This window comes from Acanthisitta chloris, unplaced genomic scaffold (assembly GCF_000695815.1).
Source record: "Acanthisitta chloris isolate BGI_N310 unplaced genomic scaffold, ASM69581v1 scaffold40868, whole genome shotgun sequence".
Classification (NCBI taxonomy): domain Eukaryota; kingdom Metazoa; phylum Chordata; class Aves; order Passeriformes; family Acanthisittidae; genus Acanthisitta; species Acanthisitta chloris.
The window spans coordinates 8,636-21,828 of NW_008686171.1; the positions used below are offsets into that span (position 1 = coordinate 8,636).

The 13,193-nt window shown below is 49.1% G+C and overlaps 1 protein-coding gene across 1 annotated transcript in view; it reads right to left on the reverse strand.

Moving 5' to 3' along the window:
* Positions 1-4,509: 4,509 nt before the first annotated feature.
* The window catches only part of SRSF11 (serine/arginine-rich splicing factor 11), a gene marked incomplete at its 5' end in the record, with an annotated part of 11,407 nt that continues 2,723 nt past the window's right edge, over positions 4,510-13,193 (reverse strand). Inside the window, 10 exons of the mRNA XM_009080003.1 lie at positions 4,510-4,704; positions 4,907-5,045; positions 5,673-5,768; positions 6,438-6,527; positions 6,857-6,988; positions 7,281-7,362; positions 8,321-8,448; positions 8,726-8,775; positions 9,989-10,081; positions 11,681-11,790. Of these exons, the coding sequence (XP_009078251.1) occupies positions 4,510-4,704; positions 4,907-5,045; positions 5,673-5,768; positions 6,438-6,527; positions 6,857-6,988; positions 7,281-7,362; positions 8,321-8,448; positions 8,726-8,775; positions 9,989-10,081; positions 11,681-11,790 (1,115 nt within the window). The remainder of the gene's footprint in view (positions 4,705-4,906; positions 5,046-5,672; positions 5,769-6,437; positions 6,528-6,856; positions 6,989-7,280; positions 7,363-8,320; positions 8,449-8,725; positions 8,776-9,988; positions 10,082-11,680; positions 11,791-13,193) is intronic.

The window sequence follows — 13,193 nt, forward strand, 5'->3', positions numbered from 1 at the left end:
TGGAGGGAACAGCTGTGCTGCCCACACAGGGATCCAGGGAGGGGCTCAGCACAGAGCAAGGTGTCAGGCACACCTGGAAATACACCTGTGGGCCAGGTGTCCTTCCAAGCTGCTGGAATCTGATTCAGCCCAGAGAGGCTGCTCTGGAGAAGAGCAGTAGCCACACCCAAGGGGGAGTCCCAGGGAATCACTGTCAGCCAAGTCCAGGTGCACTGGAGTGTGAGGATTTGGTCTTCAGCACCACTGGGAACCTATAGGTGACAGCTGGGACAGGTGAGTGGTGTAGCTTTGTAGCCTGGGATCAGCACACTGGAGTTGTTGATTCCAACTCCAATTCCAAGTAAGACTATACAGGGAAAGAACCCAAGGGAAATAACTCCTTCAGTGCTGTGTCAGGGCAGGTGTGGAACATCCCTTGGGAATGATGGAACTTGGGCCCCCAAGTAATGACGAATTCTGGAGGTGTTTCACAGCTCTGGGTTGAGCTGACACAGCTAGTGCTGCTCATTGGAGCCAGCTGGGATGGACTGGGCTGGAGCTTGGGTCAGTGCCTGTGGGGACAGCACAGGTGTCAGTGCTGTGCCCTTCCCTAGTGCCCAGCCAGGGCAGAATGTTTGTGTGGCTGCAGGACTCATGTGGAGCCAGAGCAGGTGCCATACAGGGGTGTCCAGTTCTTTGGGAATTCCAGCAGGGACGGGAGGTTTCTCCCCTAGGTGAATGTCAGAAATCCTTTCCTCAATGTTGCAGAGAGGAGCCACAGGTTTGTGCTACTTCACGTTTGGTTATCCCCAATTCCTCCCTGGCTCTGTGGAAGGAGTGCCCAGCACTGGGGCTGTGGGGCAGGACAGCTCTGGGCTGGTACTGAGGGTCCTGTGGCTCCATCTGTCTCTGGATGAGGCCTGCTCAGAGCCCAGTGCAGGGCCTGGAAGTGTTCTTTGGGATTCCCATGGCCTCTGGCTGCAGGTCAGAGGTTCCACAGCTGCTCCCTCTGACACCTGCTTGGCAGCAGGGCTTGTGGTGGGTTCTGCTCATCTGAGGTATGTGTGGCACAGATTTGGGTGACTGGAGAGTTGTTTTACATTAGCAGAGTGACCACACTCAGCTGCTTCTCCTCTGCTCCCTGTGGAGCTTAGGGATGTGACTCCCCTGGGATTACCCCCCCCAGGTCTGTGTCAGCCCCATGGGTTCCTGGAGCTGCTCTAGGTACGTTTCCCTCCAACCCCTGGGGATGTGTTTTCTGTCTGAAGCATTCCCAGGGCCAAGTTCTCAGACCTAGGGACACCCTGGGGCATGTTTTCCCCATGGATACACTGCAGGAATCCTCAGTGAGGGACATTGGGCTGAGCCCACCTTTGGGCCAGGCTGCAGCACCCCAGGCATGAGGAGTTGGGACTCTGCATTCCTTATCCATGTGTTCTCCACTGAAACTTGTTCTGTCCCCAGGGTTTTGTGTTGCACAGTGTCTGTGGGCCTGGCTTGAGGGAGCCTCAGCCCCAGCTGTGCTGTGGGCACAGGGTCCCTCTCCACTCCCATCTCCTGCTCCTGGAGCTTTGGGAAGTTCATTTTGCTAGCAGGATTGAGCTTGACTTTTCCTCAAGGCCACCGCTGGGTATTAAGGGAAGGTTTGGTGCCAGTGAGTGAACACAGAGTCAGGGGGTAGTTGGACAGAGCTTTGTGTCCTGTGTGTCAGCTGGAGCTGGTGGCAAGAGGGACATCACTGCAGAGGGGGCGGGTAGGAACACCTGCATGACCAGAAACACCTTCCTGGACAACAGCAGCTGGATGTTGTGTCCAGGGGGGAGCACAGGCTGGGTGGTAATCTCTGACCCTCTGCTGAGGGACACTGCAGGGGTCAGGGGGAGCAGACACAGCATATGAGAAGGAAGAAAGCTGTGCCTGGGGCTGGGGAGGGCCTGGAGCCCTCTGGGGGCTGTGCTTCTGTCCCACCATGGCTTGTCCTGAGGGTTTTATGGCTATAAAGACAACCAGGAATTTTGCTAACTCGAATTATGGAAGGATCCTACAGGTTGTCGTATAACCAAACTGTTCCACTGGTCTTCCAACCTGCTGCTTTAAGCTGTGGCAAAGGGAAGGCGTCAGAGTTCCTCCCCAGGAGCTGCTGTCAGCCACTGCACTCACCTCCCTGCGCCTCCCAACTCCTGTGTTGGCTCCGTGTGTCCCAGAGCCCTGTGGCTGTGTTTGTGCTGGACTCCCACCATGTTCTGTTGCTAGCCCACTCTGTTATTTTACTGTCTGAGTTGTAATTCCCAGCAGGAGAACTGTGTTTAAATCCAGATTAACCAACTCCTGTAATGCTGCAGTTTCACTCATTTTCCTGACAGTTTTTAACTCCCTGGAACAAATCACTTTCCCCTCCGTTTCACTGCTCTGTCCCTGGTTTTCTCTCCTCTCACTCATAGTCAGTTTTGGTTGTATCATTTGTTAGAATAAAGACCAAAAGAAGCTGTTGGATTCTGGAACTGCTGCATCTGTGCAATGCAGAGCTCTTCCCCTGGCACAGCAGGGCTGGGAGGGCGGGCCAGGCTGGCACTGCTGAGTGCTGCACGGGCATTGGCTTGAGGGTTTCTAAATAAACTCCTGCATTTTCATTACAGCCTCTGCCCTCTCTGACTCCCGCATTTTACACAGGACAAGGGAAGGGATTCATCTGGAGCTGAGGAAGCAGAGGTTGGAAACAGCTGCCTGGGAGGGAGGGAAAAGGAGCTTGAACTTGGCTCAGCTATGTTCAGTCCTTACAGAGGGTTTACCTGCAAAATTCAGAACTAGGCTCACCTGGATCACAAGATGCAATGTTGGATGGATACAAGACGAATATATAAAGCAGATTTAGGAATACTTTTCTTTCGAGAAGTACATCTAGAATCATGGAAAGATTCAGGTTGAGTTGGAAGAACCTCAAAGCTCACCTCATTCCACCCCCTGCCATGGGCAGGGACACCTCCCACCAGACCAGGTTGCTCCAAGCTCCATCCATCCTGGCCTGGAACACTCCCAGGGATGGAGCAGCCACAGCTGCTCTGGGTGACCTGTGCCAGTGCCTTAGCACCCTCAGAGGGAACAATTCCTTCCCAATATCCCATCTAACCCTGCCCTCTGGCAGAGGGAAGCCCTTGTCCTGTCCCCCTATCCCTTGGCACTGGAAGGGGCTTTGAGGTCTCCCTGGAGCTTCTCCAGGCTTGACAGCCCCAGCTCTCCCAGGCTGGCTCCATGGCAGAGGTTCTTCAGCCCTTGGAGCATCTCCATGGCCTCCCCTGGACTCTCCCCAGCAGCTCCACATCTTTGGGGGCACCAACAGCACTACAGGTGAGGTCTCACCTGAGCCAGACAACAGAGTACAATCCTCCCACACCTGCTGTGGGATCAGCCCAGCACTCAGGGGTTCTAGGGTGGGGCATATCCAGCCTCTCACCCACAGCACCCCAAGTCCTTCTCCACACTCCCATAATACCTCCAGACTCCTATTTAAACCTATTTCCCCCTCAAAGTCAAGTAATTCCTTTAGTGTAATGATTTAAGCAGGTTTGGAAGACATGGAGCTGTTACAGCCTTTTAAATCTGGAAGAGGTGAAAGTTGATGGTGGAAACAAACAGGAGGAAGTTTCCTAGGAAGAGGAATTACATTTCAGGGTTTTATTATCAAAGTTCTGTAAAACAATTTCTGAAACTGTACATGGACATGGCACAGACTTTGTCGCCTACTTTGTCTCTTTACCTGCACAAAAGTAAAAGCTCTGGAGCTGCTGGAACTAAGGAACAGCTTTGCTAACTACTCTGCATATAGCATGGGATCACTGTGTGCGAGGGGGAACAGGACTTGCTGCAGGGACAGAACACAATTCATTAGTTTGTACAACTTGAGATCAAGTAAAAATTACATTATCAAGTGGACTTGCTTTAAAAGCAGACCCAGGGCATTTTAAAAATGTACTACCTGCTGCATGGGTTGAGCTCCTGACACACACCTGGGGTGGCACTCATCACCCCCAATGGAACTGAAGGACATACTGCAAAGCCCTCAGTGCATTTTAGCTCTGGCCAAGCCAACCCAAACCCATGGGGCAAACCAAACCAAACCCAATCCTAGCTCAAGGCTCAAACCAAAACCAAACCCCACCGAGCCAAGTCCATGGATCACGACGGATTGCCCATCCCCAGGTGTGTCTGTGGGCACACCTCAGCTCCTCAGTGTCTCCCAGGATGCCGTGGGGCTGCAGGACAAGATTTGTGCCACACTCCCCCTGCAGCCAGAGCGTTCCCTGCGCTGCTGAGCGGTGCTGCTGGGCCCTGGGCACTACAGGGACACAGCCCATGCTGTGGGAGGGGCATGCGGCCTGGCACCACGGGGGTCCCTCTCTAGCAAGCTGTGGGTGTGAGTTAGTATCAGGAGGTACAGACCATGGAGAGCTCGGAGCTGGGGACATCTAGGTGGAGAATAACAAGTACAGCATAAAGGAACCACACGGAATGACGCTGGTGCGTGGCGCAGGCTCAGTCGCTCATGTCCATGTCCTCCTCGTGGTGGTCATCCCCGTTCACCTTGGACTCCCTGGCTGGGTCCCCAGGGCCCTTCTCGGCCCCAGGCTCCTTGCCCTTGGGGGAGGAGGACTCTGACAGCTTCTTCTCCTCCTTCTTCTCCTTCTCACTGTCATAGCCTTGTTCTTCCTCGTCGTAATCCCTTGTGACCTGCTTTGCCAGGGAAAAGGACACGTTAACATTTGCCTCCCTGCCCTGGGGAGGGTCTGTGCAGGGAGTATGGGCAGAGAGGGAACCAGGGAAGGTGTTATCCAGGGTGGATTGTTCAGGGAAGGTAGCCAAGGGGGTTATCTAGGCGGGTTACCCAGGGAGGGGTTACCCAGGGAGGGGTTACCCAGGTGTTTAAACATACTTTCACGTCTTTGTCACTCTCGGATTTCCGGTCTCGATCCTTCTCTTTGTCTTTGCTCTTCTTTTTCTTGCTTGTGGACCTCTCCCTCTCGTCCCTGCTCCTCTCCTTGTCCTTGTCCTTCTTCTTCTCCTTTTTATGCCTACAATGACACAAGAGGAGGGTGAGACACACCATCACCGCATTCCAAGACTGGAACTGTGTCCAGAGCACTACCCATAGCTCACTACAAATCCAGGGAAAATGGCAGTGTGAAACTAGGAAGCACACTGCACATTCATAAAGCTCCCCCAAATCCCAGTTTCTTAGCTCTGGATCAGCAACAAAGCCAAGCTGTGATAAACAGAATCATGGAATATGCTGAGCTGGAGGTGACCCACAAGAATCATCCATCCAACTCCTGAAGAACAGGAATACAACACACCAGTGTTTTATGAAGGAGCTCCTCAAGTTCCCCATCCTGGGAGAGGGTCACAAACCTCCCAGGCCCACCCAAGCTCAGGTGATTCCCACTGTACAGAGCCAAGGGGACCAGGAACTCTGGCATCTCCTACTTACTCCTTCACCCCTGGAACCCCTCACCCCTGGAGCTCCAGGCACTGACAGAGCAGCTCTGTGCTCAGAGCTGATGGAACGATGATGAAAGGGCCAACAGCTGGCAGAGACCCACCCCACACCCGACACAGTCCCCTGGGATACTCCCTACAGGTCTCACTTTGGGAATTACCCCCCCAGCCTCCATTTTCCCTCAGCCAGGTGTGTCCCTGACCTCCGTGGGGATGGGGACCGGGACATTTTCCTTTTGGGAGACCTGGGCTTCTTGGGCGAGCGCGTGCCGCTTCGGCTCCTCCTGCGGCGCCGCTCCCTGCAGCAAGGACACAATGCACCTCCCAGTTAGTGCCAGTCATAGCTTAGACCTTTTCCACTGAGCTCTTCTATCTTATTCAAGCTACAAATGCATCTGTGTCCCCCAGCCCAGCCCTCCCCCTGCCCTGGGGGACTGAATGTGTAACCCCAAACATGTGGTCACCACCGGGAGCACTGCAAAGCTCCCAGAGCTGATGAAGTGTGTCCTGCTCCACCTGCACAGACCCTGCAGCATTTGACTCTCTTGCAAATAAAAACTGATCAGTTGTTAAAATTGCCAGTGAAACTGGGGAGTTTATAAACCAATGGCACACCCATAAGCCAGGGAAGAGCCTGGCAGTGACCTCACACATACAGAGCAAGGAGCAACTGTTCTAAGCCCAAAGGAATATCAGAATTTCAGGGCAAAATAAAGTGTCTGATAGACACAGGGAGTACAGGTGCTTTAGTGCCTGTACAGACAAATCCACAATGGAACCATCACCCAATGGAATCCTAAACAGGTTGGGTTGGAGGCACCTCAAAGCACACCCAGTCCCATCCCTGCCATGGGCAGGGACACCTCCCACTAGAACAGTTGCTTTAGCATGGGAATGTTCTGTCTATTTAATATCAAGTGAATCAAACCATGCTGGAAACAGCCCAAGGAAACCCCCAGGCCCTGTACCTGCTTGTGCTTCTGGATCGCCTGGTTGTGCTGTAACTTTTGGGGGGAGTTTTAGATCGTTTCTTTTCCTTCTCTTCCTTCTTTTTATCCCTTTTAAGTTAAAAAAAGAGCATTAAGTTCCAGTCATTTTCAATCTGTACAAGCAGCAGGTCCTGATTTGCTATGTAGGGAAGTGAGTTGTAGAGACATAAGGTTCCCCCTGAGCCTCCTTTTCTCCAGGCTGAGCCCCCACAGCTCCCTCAGCTACTCCTTGTGCTCCAGACCTTCCCCAGCTCCACTCCCTTCCCTGGACACCTCCAGCCCCTCAATGTTTTGTCATGAGGGGCCCAGAAGTGCCTCCAGGACTGTCAGTGTCTCAGCAGTGCCAGCACAGGGGACAGACACTGTCCTGGTCAGGACTGGATCTCCTGAGCCATTACCTGGTTTTGGATGTGCTCCTCGACCTTCTGCTTCTCTCTCTGGAATGAGATCTTCTTCTCCTTGGACTTTTGGATCGCCTCCTGCTTCTGGATTTGGAATGGGACCTTCTCCTGGATCTGCTTCTGGACCGTCTGCCAGGACACATGAATGTGGCAGTCAGACATGGGACATTTGGGGAGGCTCAGCATTCATGGTTTGCAGTGCACAGTGATAGAGAAACCCAAACCAATCATCAATCAATCAGCTCTTCCTCCTCCCTCTGCAGGAAACTCTCAGGCCTATGCAGAGGAACTCAGGTAAGTGACACTGAAATGTGACCAAACCTTTACAGCACTGACCCAAATCTAAGTGTCCCTTCCAAGAAGTATTTTGGAAGGAATTGTTTCAGCTGTGTGAGGAGTTTAAAGCACATGAGGTGAGTACCTGTGTCTGGAGGAGGAAGGTGTCCTCCTCCTCCTCGAGCGTGACCTCGACCTTGAGTGTCTTCGCTTCTCATCTTTCTTGTCTGCAGGGAAATGGGGAAAACATAGGAAAAACTGTGTTATTTCAGTGTTCTAAAGGGCTTTATACAGAAAGGACACAGAGCTTCATATAATAGGTAGAAACAGACAGAGAAAACTGACTTTGATACTTGGAATTAAGGTTTAGCTACCCTTTTCCTGAACAGAGGCCAGAAAGAATGAACACAGGACAGACTTGTATGTGACATAAAATAACACATAATTGAAGCCAAAATCCAAAACACACTGAATTTCAGACAGTGAAAAGCTGATGGCTGCAGGGCTACAGAAAGTTTTATGAACATCCCAGAAAATGTGCCATTTCTGAGGAGCTAAAGAGCCTCTCAAATGACAGAATTTTCCCAAAAGCTCAGCAAGCAGTGCTTCTGTCTGAACTAAGGGAAGAACAGGAGGTTTATTCTCTCCCAAGAACCATCAGGAGACTGCAAAACTGTATTCTCAGTGTTCAGGTTTCAGCCTTTTAGGTTTGGTGGCTCTGACAGTTGCTGCAGCTTGTTCTAAAATTAAATCTACTGAAACAAGCTCCAAAAAGAGAATTATTTACACACTTGCACAGATCAGGAGCTGAGACAGGAAATTATCCCTGAGAACAAACACCACTAGGGTGTCACGTGGCAAGGCCACTGCAGCAGGAGCTTCCAGCAGGGCAGTCTGTAATCTTCAAATAAAGGGATTTGGGAGAAAACAACAGATTATTTCTGTCCCATTCTGATGGGCACATGGAAGCTTATTCTTCCTCCATTCTGCAGAACACGTGGAAGATGTGTCCTGCATGTTATTCCTGCCCCATTCTGCAGGACACATGGAGCATTCACTGTAGGGAGATTAACCAACTCTAACTATGAAGTCAGGACAAAGCACGGGCATTAAGCCAGTGCTTTGCAGCCCATGAGCTCAGAGCTCCATCCTGCAGTGCCTGGCCCATCTAAGGGTTGGAATTACCTGGCTCTATAGCAGCAGAAATGAGGGACTGTGCTTCTCGGACTCTCTTCATAGCTTCTTCTATTTCTTTACTGGAGGTATCAGATTTCAGACTCGGGGAAACAAGACCTGCAGCTACATGGTTCAACCTGGGAGAGAGAGGTGCAGGAATTCAGTGCTGGTGGAGCCAGGAGGTACAGGGCTCAGGTGTCAGTTTGAGCCTCTTCAGACAATCAGGGAATCCTGGTATGGTCTGGGACACTAAAGCCTATCCAGTGCCACCCCTGCCACGGGCAGGGGCACCTCCCACCAGCCCAGGGTGCTCCAAGCCCTGTCCAAGCTGCCAGTTAGATTCAGCAGAAAAACACAGATATTCCCCACATCCCATGCAGTGCAATACAAGCATTTGTTAACACCCATGCTTACTTTGGATCCACTGTGCTCATCAGTTTCAGGAGCTGATCTGCTGCAAGAGACTGTGAGGGGGAAAAAAAACCAAGTTAAAACCATGTTGGAAGATGTGAGGGGGGGAAACCAAGTTAAAACCATGTTGGGAGATGTTTGTGCTCAAGATTATCTTCCTTGAACATCCCCTCAGCTGTGGCTAAGGCACAAAGCCTCCACAGAAGGAAAACCAGACCAAAGTACTCCAAAGAAAGAGGGAAAGGCACACTGATCTGGTTTAACTGGAGGGGGTGGGGAGGGTGTGACTACCACACTGCAGTGCTCAGGGGGTTTATTTTCCACAGGGGCCAAACATAGGCTCTTCCCTGCACAACAGTATGAAGTGACACTGCTGGTGTGTACAGGTCTTTGCTATTACTGCAGGAGATCAGAGCCTCAGCAGGGAACTAAGGTGCTGTCTATTCACAACTTAGGAACAGGAAACAGCTAAAAATTCCATTAAGAAGTGCATTTCACAGCTCTTAGGAAAATCCAGGTGTTGTTATGCTTAGTCACTCCCGGTCAGGTATTAACCACAAAATGGGTTAGTCTTCACTAGTTCTGCTCACAGGTGAACCCAATCAGTTTGTTACAACCAGATGTTCAATGCGCAGAGGAAACAAACCTCCATCACTGCAAATTAGGTTAAAATCTAATATACATTTAAAATGCTTATCTTTTCAGCTGTAATTTCATTATCACCAGTATTTGCTTGTTACTCCACGTAAAAAGAGAGTAGTAAATGATGGATTTCTTCTCAATGCACTAAATTATTACTCCTTGTACCTACACAAATGTCTCTGCAATGTGTGGCTCTGATACCTTAATTATTCTATTTATAAACATGTACAATGTATTTATTTTAACACAGCTCTACAAATTTGTATTATAAATGCATAGAAATATGCCCAATATTCCACTATTACTGAGTACTTGGAGCCTTCTCTATCCAGTTTTAATTACTACATTCTAACTCTCCTCGGTATTTTATACACCTGGAAAATTAAAAATCCAACAATCTTTTGACTGTAAGCACAAATTAGGTTGACAGTTTACAATATCTGAAATATTTGATTGCTATTCCCAAATTATTTCCCAGCATTTGATACTCCAGCAGACTCTTTATTCCAAGGAGGAGCTCACACAAACCACTCGCTGGAGTTTTCAGTGTTAAACTGATATAAATGACAAGGAGTAGTAAACCAGACAGAGGACACAGCAAAGGCTGCTTGGGATGTGACCTACCTGGGAGTTCAGGTTGGCTCCAGGAAGCCCGAGAGCAGCAAGGGCAGGATCGAGAGCAGGAGCTCCTAGAGCAGCTAAAGGGACAGCACCAATCTGGGACAGGGACAGCAATTAGCACAGCCACATTCACACACAAAAACCGACCAAATCAACATTTCCATGCATGACACATGTGCAAACTTCAGCTGGGTTTTCCTTCAGCTTCAGGGAACATCACACAAAGCTGAGTTTCAAGATTCCTTATTCAGGTAATCCAAAGCTTAGTATACCCAAGTGGGGGTTTTCCTATAAACATCCCAGAATGACGTTTTGTTTTCTCTGCATCCTGACAGGTAGGGGGGAAAACAGGTAAGAAAGAAAAGCATTCAACCCAATTCAAGGAAGAGGTTAAAATGATTTGCCAGTGCTAAAATGGAAAATCATGGAAAGTTTCTGAGGCAAACAACTCATTTCTCATTCAGTTCAGGATTCACATGCTTTATGCTGAAAGGCAATACAACAGTGTGACATCCCTGCAGACTTTCGGTTGCAATGGGGTTGGAAAGCTACTGGAAGAGCAAGTTGTATAATAGCACAGGGTTGAATTCCTGAAATTCCTCTGGAAACCTGAGGAAAGCAGCTCAATTGGGGCCATTTCAGGTGAGATGATCCGGACAGACACTGAAACCAATCACACACTGTCAAAGTGTGTCTGAAACAACTGACTCTCCACCAAATTCCCATGGAACGGATGTGTTAAATACATTCCCACGATCAAATGGACTGAAACTCAGAGAAAACTAAATTTAAGGTGGTTCAACCACCTTTTTCAGGGATTTACATAAGCAGTTCCTAATGAACAAAATCTTCCAGGCTGTGTTTGGCTCTGCCCTCCCTTTCCTTGACCTTCCAGGTTTACATTTAGGCTCTTCCCTCCACAGAGGGTTAGAGCTCTCGTGAGCAGCTCCATGGCAAGGGGGTCCTTCAGCTGAGCAGGAGCTGAAGATGTAGGTTGGAGAACTGCAGAATTAATGAGGCTTTATTCTTATTAATTTGTCACTTGTACTTCCTCTGTTTCCTAGGAAGAGCTGAGCTTTGCCTCGAGCTGTTCCCGCAATGTGTTATTCTCACTGCTCATCCTCCACAGGAACTCTGGGGGCTCCAATTTTCCCCTCAGCTGACCAGTAAGGAAAGGAATCTCACAGGTTCTTGGACTTCATGCATCTAAAGTCTATGAAATCTCTCCTGCTTGTCACATCCATAAGTACAATGGATGAGAAGGGACCGGAGGCAGAAACAAACAGGCCCCTGGGATCCCAGGAGCACACTGTAGGAAGCATCCCATAGCTTGGCATTATTTTGCCCCAAATCATATCAGAGAGCTGTAACAATCCATCAGGGTACAGAACTACTCTAAAAATTGGCATTAGGACATCAGTCCTGAAAAAAACAGCATAAATGAAGTGAGAATCAGGCAGAACAGACCCAGTGCTCCCCCCTGGCTTCAGCCTACCTGAGAGAGTGGGTTGGGAGTGGGCAGGAGTCCACCTCCAATTATTTTGCCCCAAATCATATCAGAGAGCTGTAACAATCCATCAGGGTACAGAACTACTCTAAAAATTGGCATTAGGACATCAGTCCTGAAAAAAACAGCATAAATGAAGTGAGAATCAGGCAGAACAGACCCAGTGCTCCCCCCTGGCTTCAGCCTACCTGAGAGAGTGGGTTGGGAGTGGGCAGGAGTCCACCTCCAGGCAGCAGACCTGCCACAGCATTAGCTGGTGCCAAGAGAGACAAAGCCTTAGTCTCATCAGGAATGACTCCTGCAGAGAAACAGCCTTGCATTAGAGTGTACCCCAGTGCAGAGGCAGAAAATACACAAATACACCCAGCAAAGTCTCCCTGATACACCACCTGAGTTTGTTGAAAGTACTTATGTTGGCTAAAATACAAAGCTTGATGGCTTATTACTATTTATCATTAACTTTTTTTTTTGTCAGAAACGTCAAAGGGGTGAAAAAACTGTTTCCTTTTTCTCTACAAATGGTTAAGTTTTCTAGAGCAAAAAAAAAAAATTAAATAAATAAAAAAGATAGCACAATACACACTACTTTGTTGTTATAACACTGCCAAGGTTTCATCACCTGAACTGGATTTTTAAGTCATGAACCAAACGTAAGCAAGCACAGTCGGTTCTCCAGGGGTGTGCTCTCAACTTTCAAAAGCTGTTTTACAACAACGACTCGTGTCGGCTGCTTCACTACAAAGCACACAGAAAAATCAAGATACACAAGACAAAAAAAGTTGGATTTAGGGGTTAATAATATGGTACAGTTCACTATGTTTTGCTTTTTACACCTACCACGTAACGTTTTTGGCAAGCTTACAGGAGGAGGTATGGCAGGAGGTGGGGCTGGCTGAGCCTAGGGCTTTTGCTGGCACAGGGGGAGGTGTGTGCAGCCCCCAGGCCTGGCTGGCTGTGTAGCTGTGGGTGCTGCTGGGTGGCTGCAGACAGACAGGGTGTGGTGTGTGTGCGGCACATTCCTTACCTGTGCAGTAAAATGCAATTGTTCCAATATGTGCCATGCTTAGTGTGCCAACAATGCTGCTACACACTGCCATGTCAGAGGAAACTTCTGGCCCCCAAGTCTTGCAGCCAACTAAGACAAAGTGGCTCATTTCACTGCCTGCTCTGCACAGAGAGGTTTTGAAGGGTCCTACTAGGCAACAATTGTGTAGGGATCTTTCGGGGTTTTTTTACTCTATCCAACAGCAAAAGCCCTATACAGATGGATTAATTTGTTAATGTGCCCAAGCCCCCAAAATGAGAGTTCAATAAAACAATGTTACTATATATTTGCAAATACCAGTAGTGTTTCTGTAATACACATTAGGAAACTGCATCTCATCATAAAACATACAATATGTACAGGGCACTTAAGAGAAACTGGATAAGCTGCAGAAGAAAACTGTTGGGTGGTATTTTCAGCAGGGCCTGGTATATAGTTCAGGCTGAACCAGGGAAAAGAACTGTAAAACACAACAACAAAAAAGAAAAACCACTGTTAAATAAAGGTAATGGTTCCTCCCACCTATACTGAGAAGTGCCGATAAGCTACACAAAGTACAATACACAGCACTGTTACTGCCTCGTGGCACTCGCTGGCAGCAGTTACCCAAAGTTATGGAGGGACAGGGGAGAAAGGTCATTTAGGCAAAGGGCAGG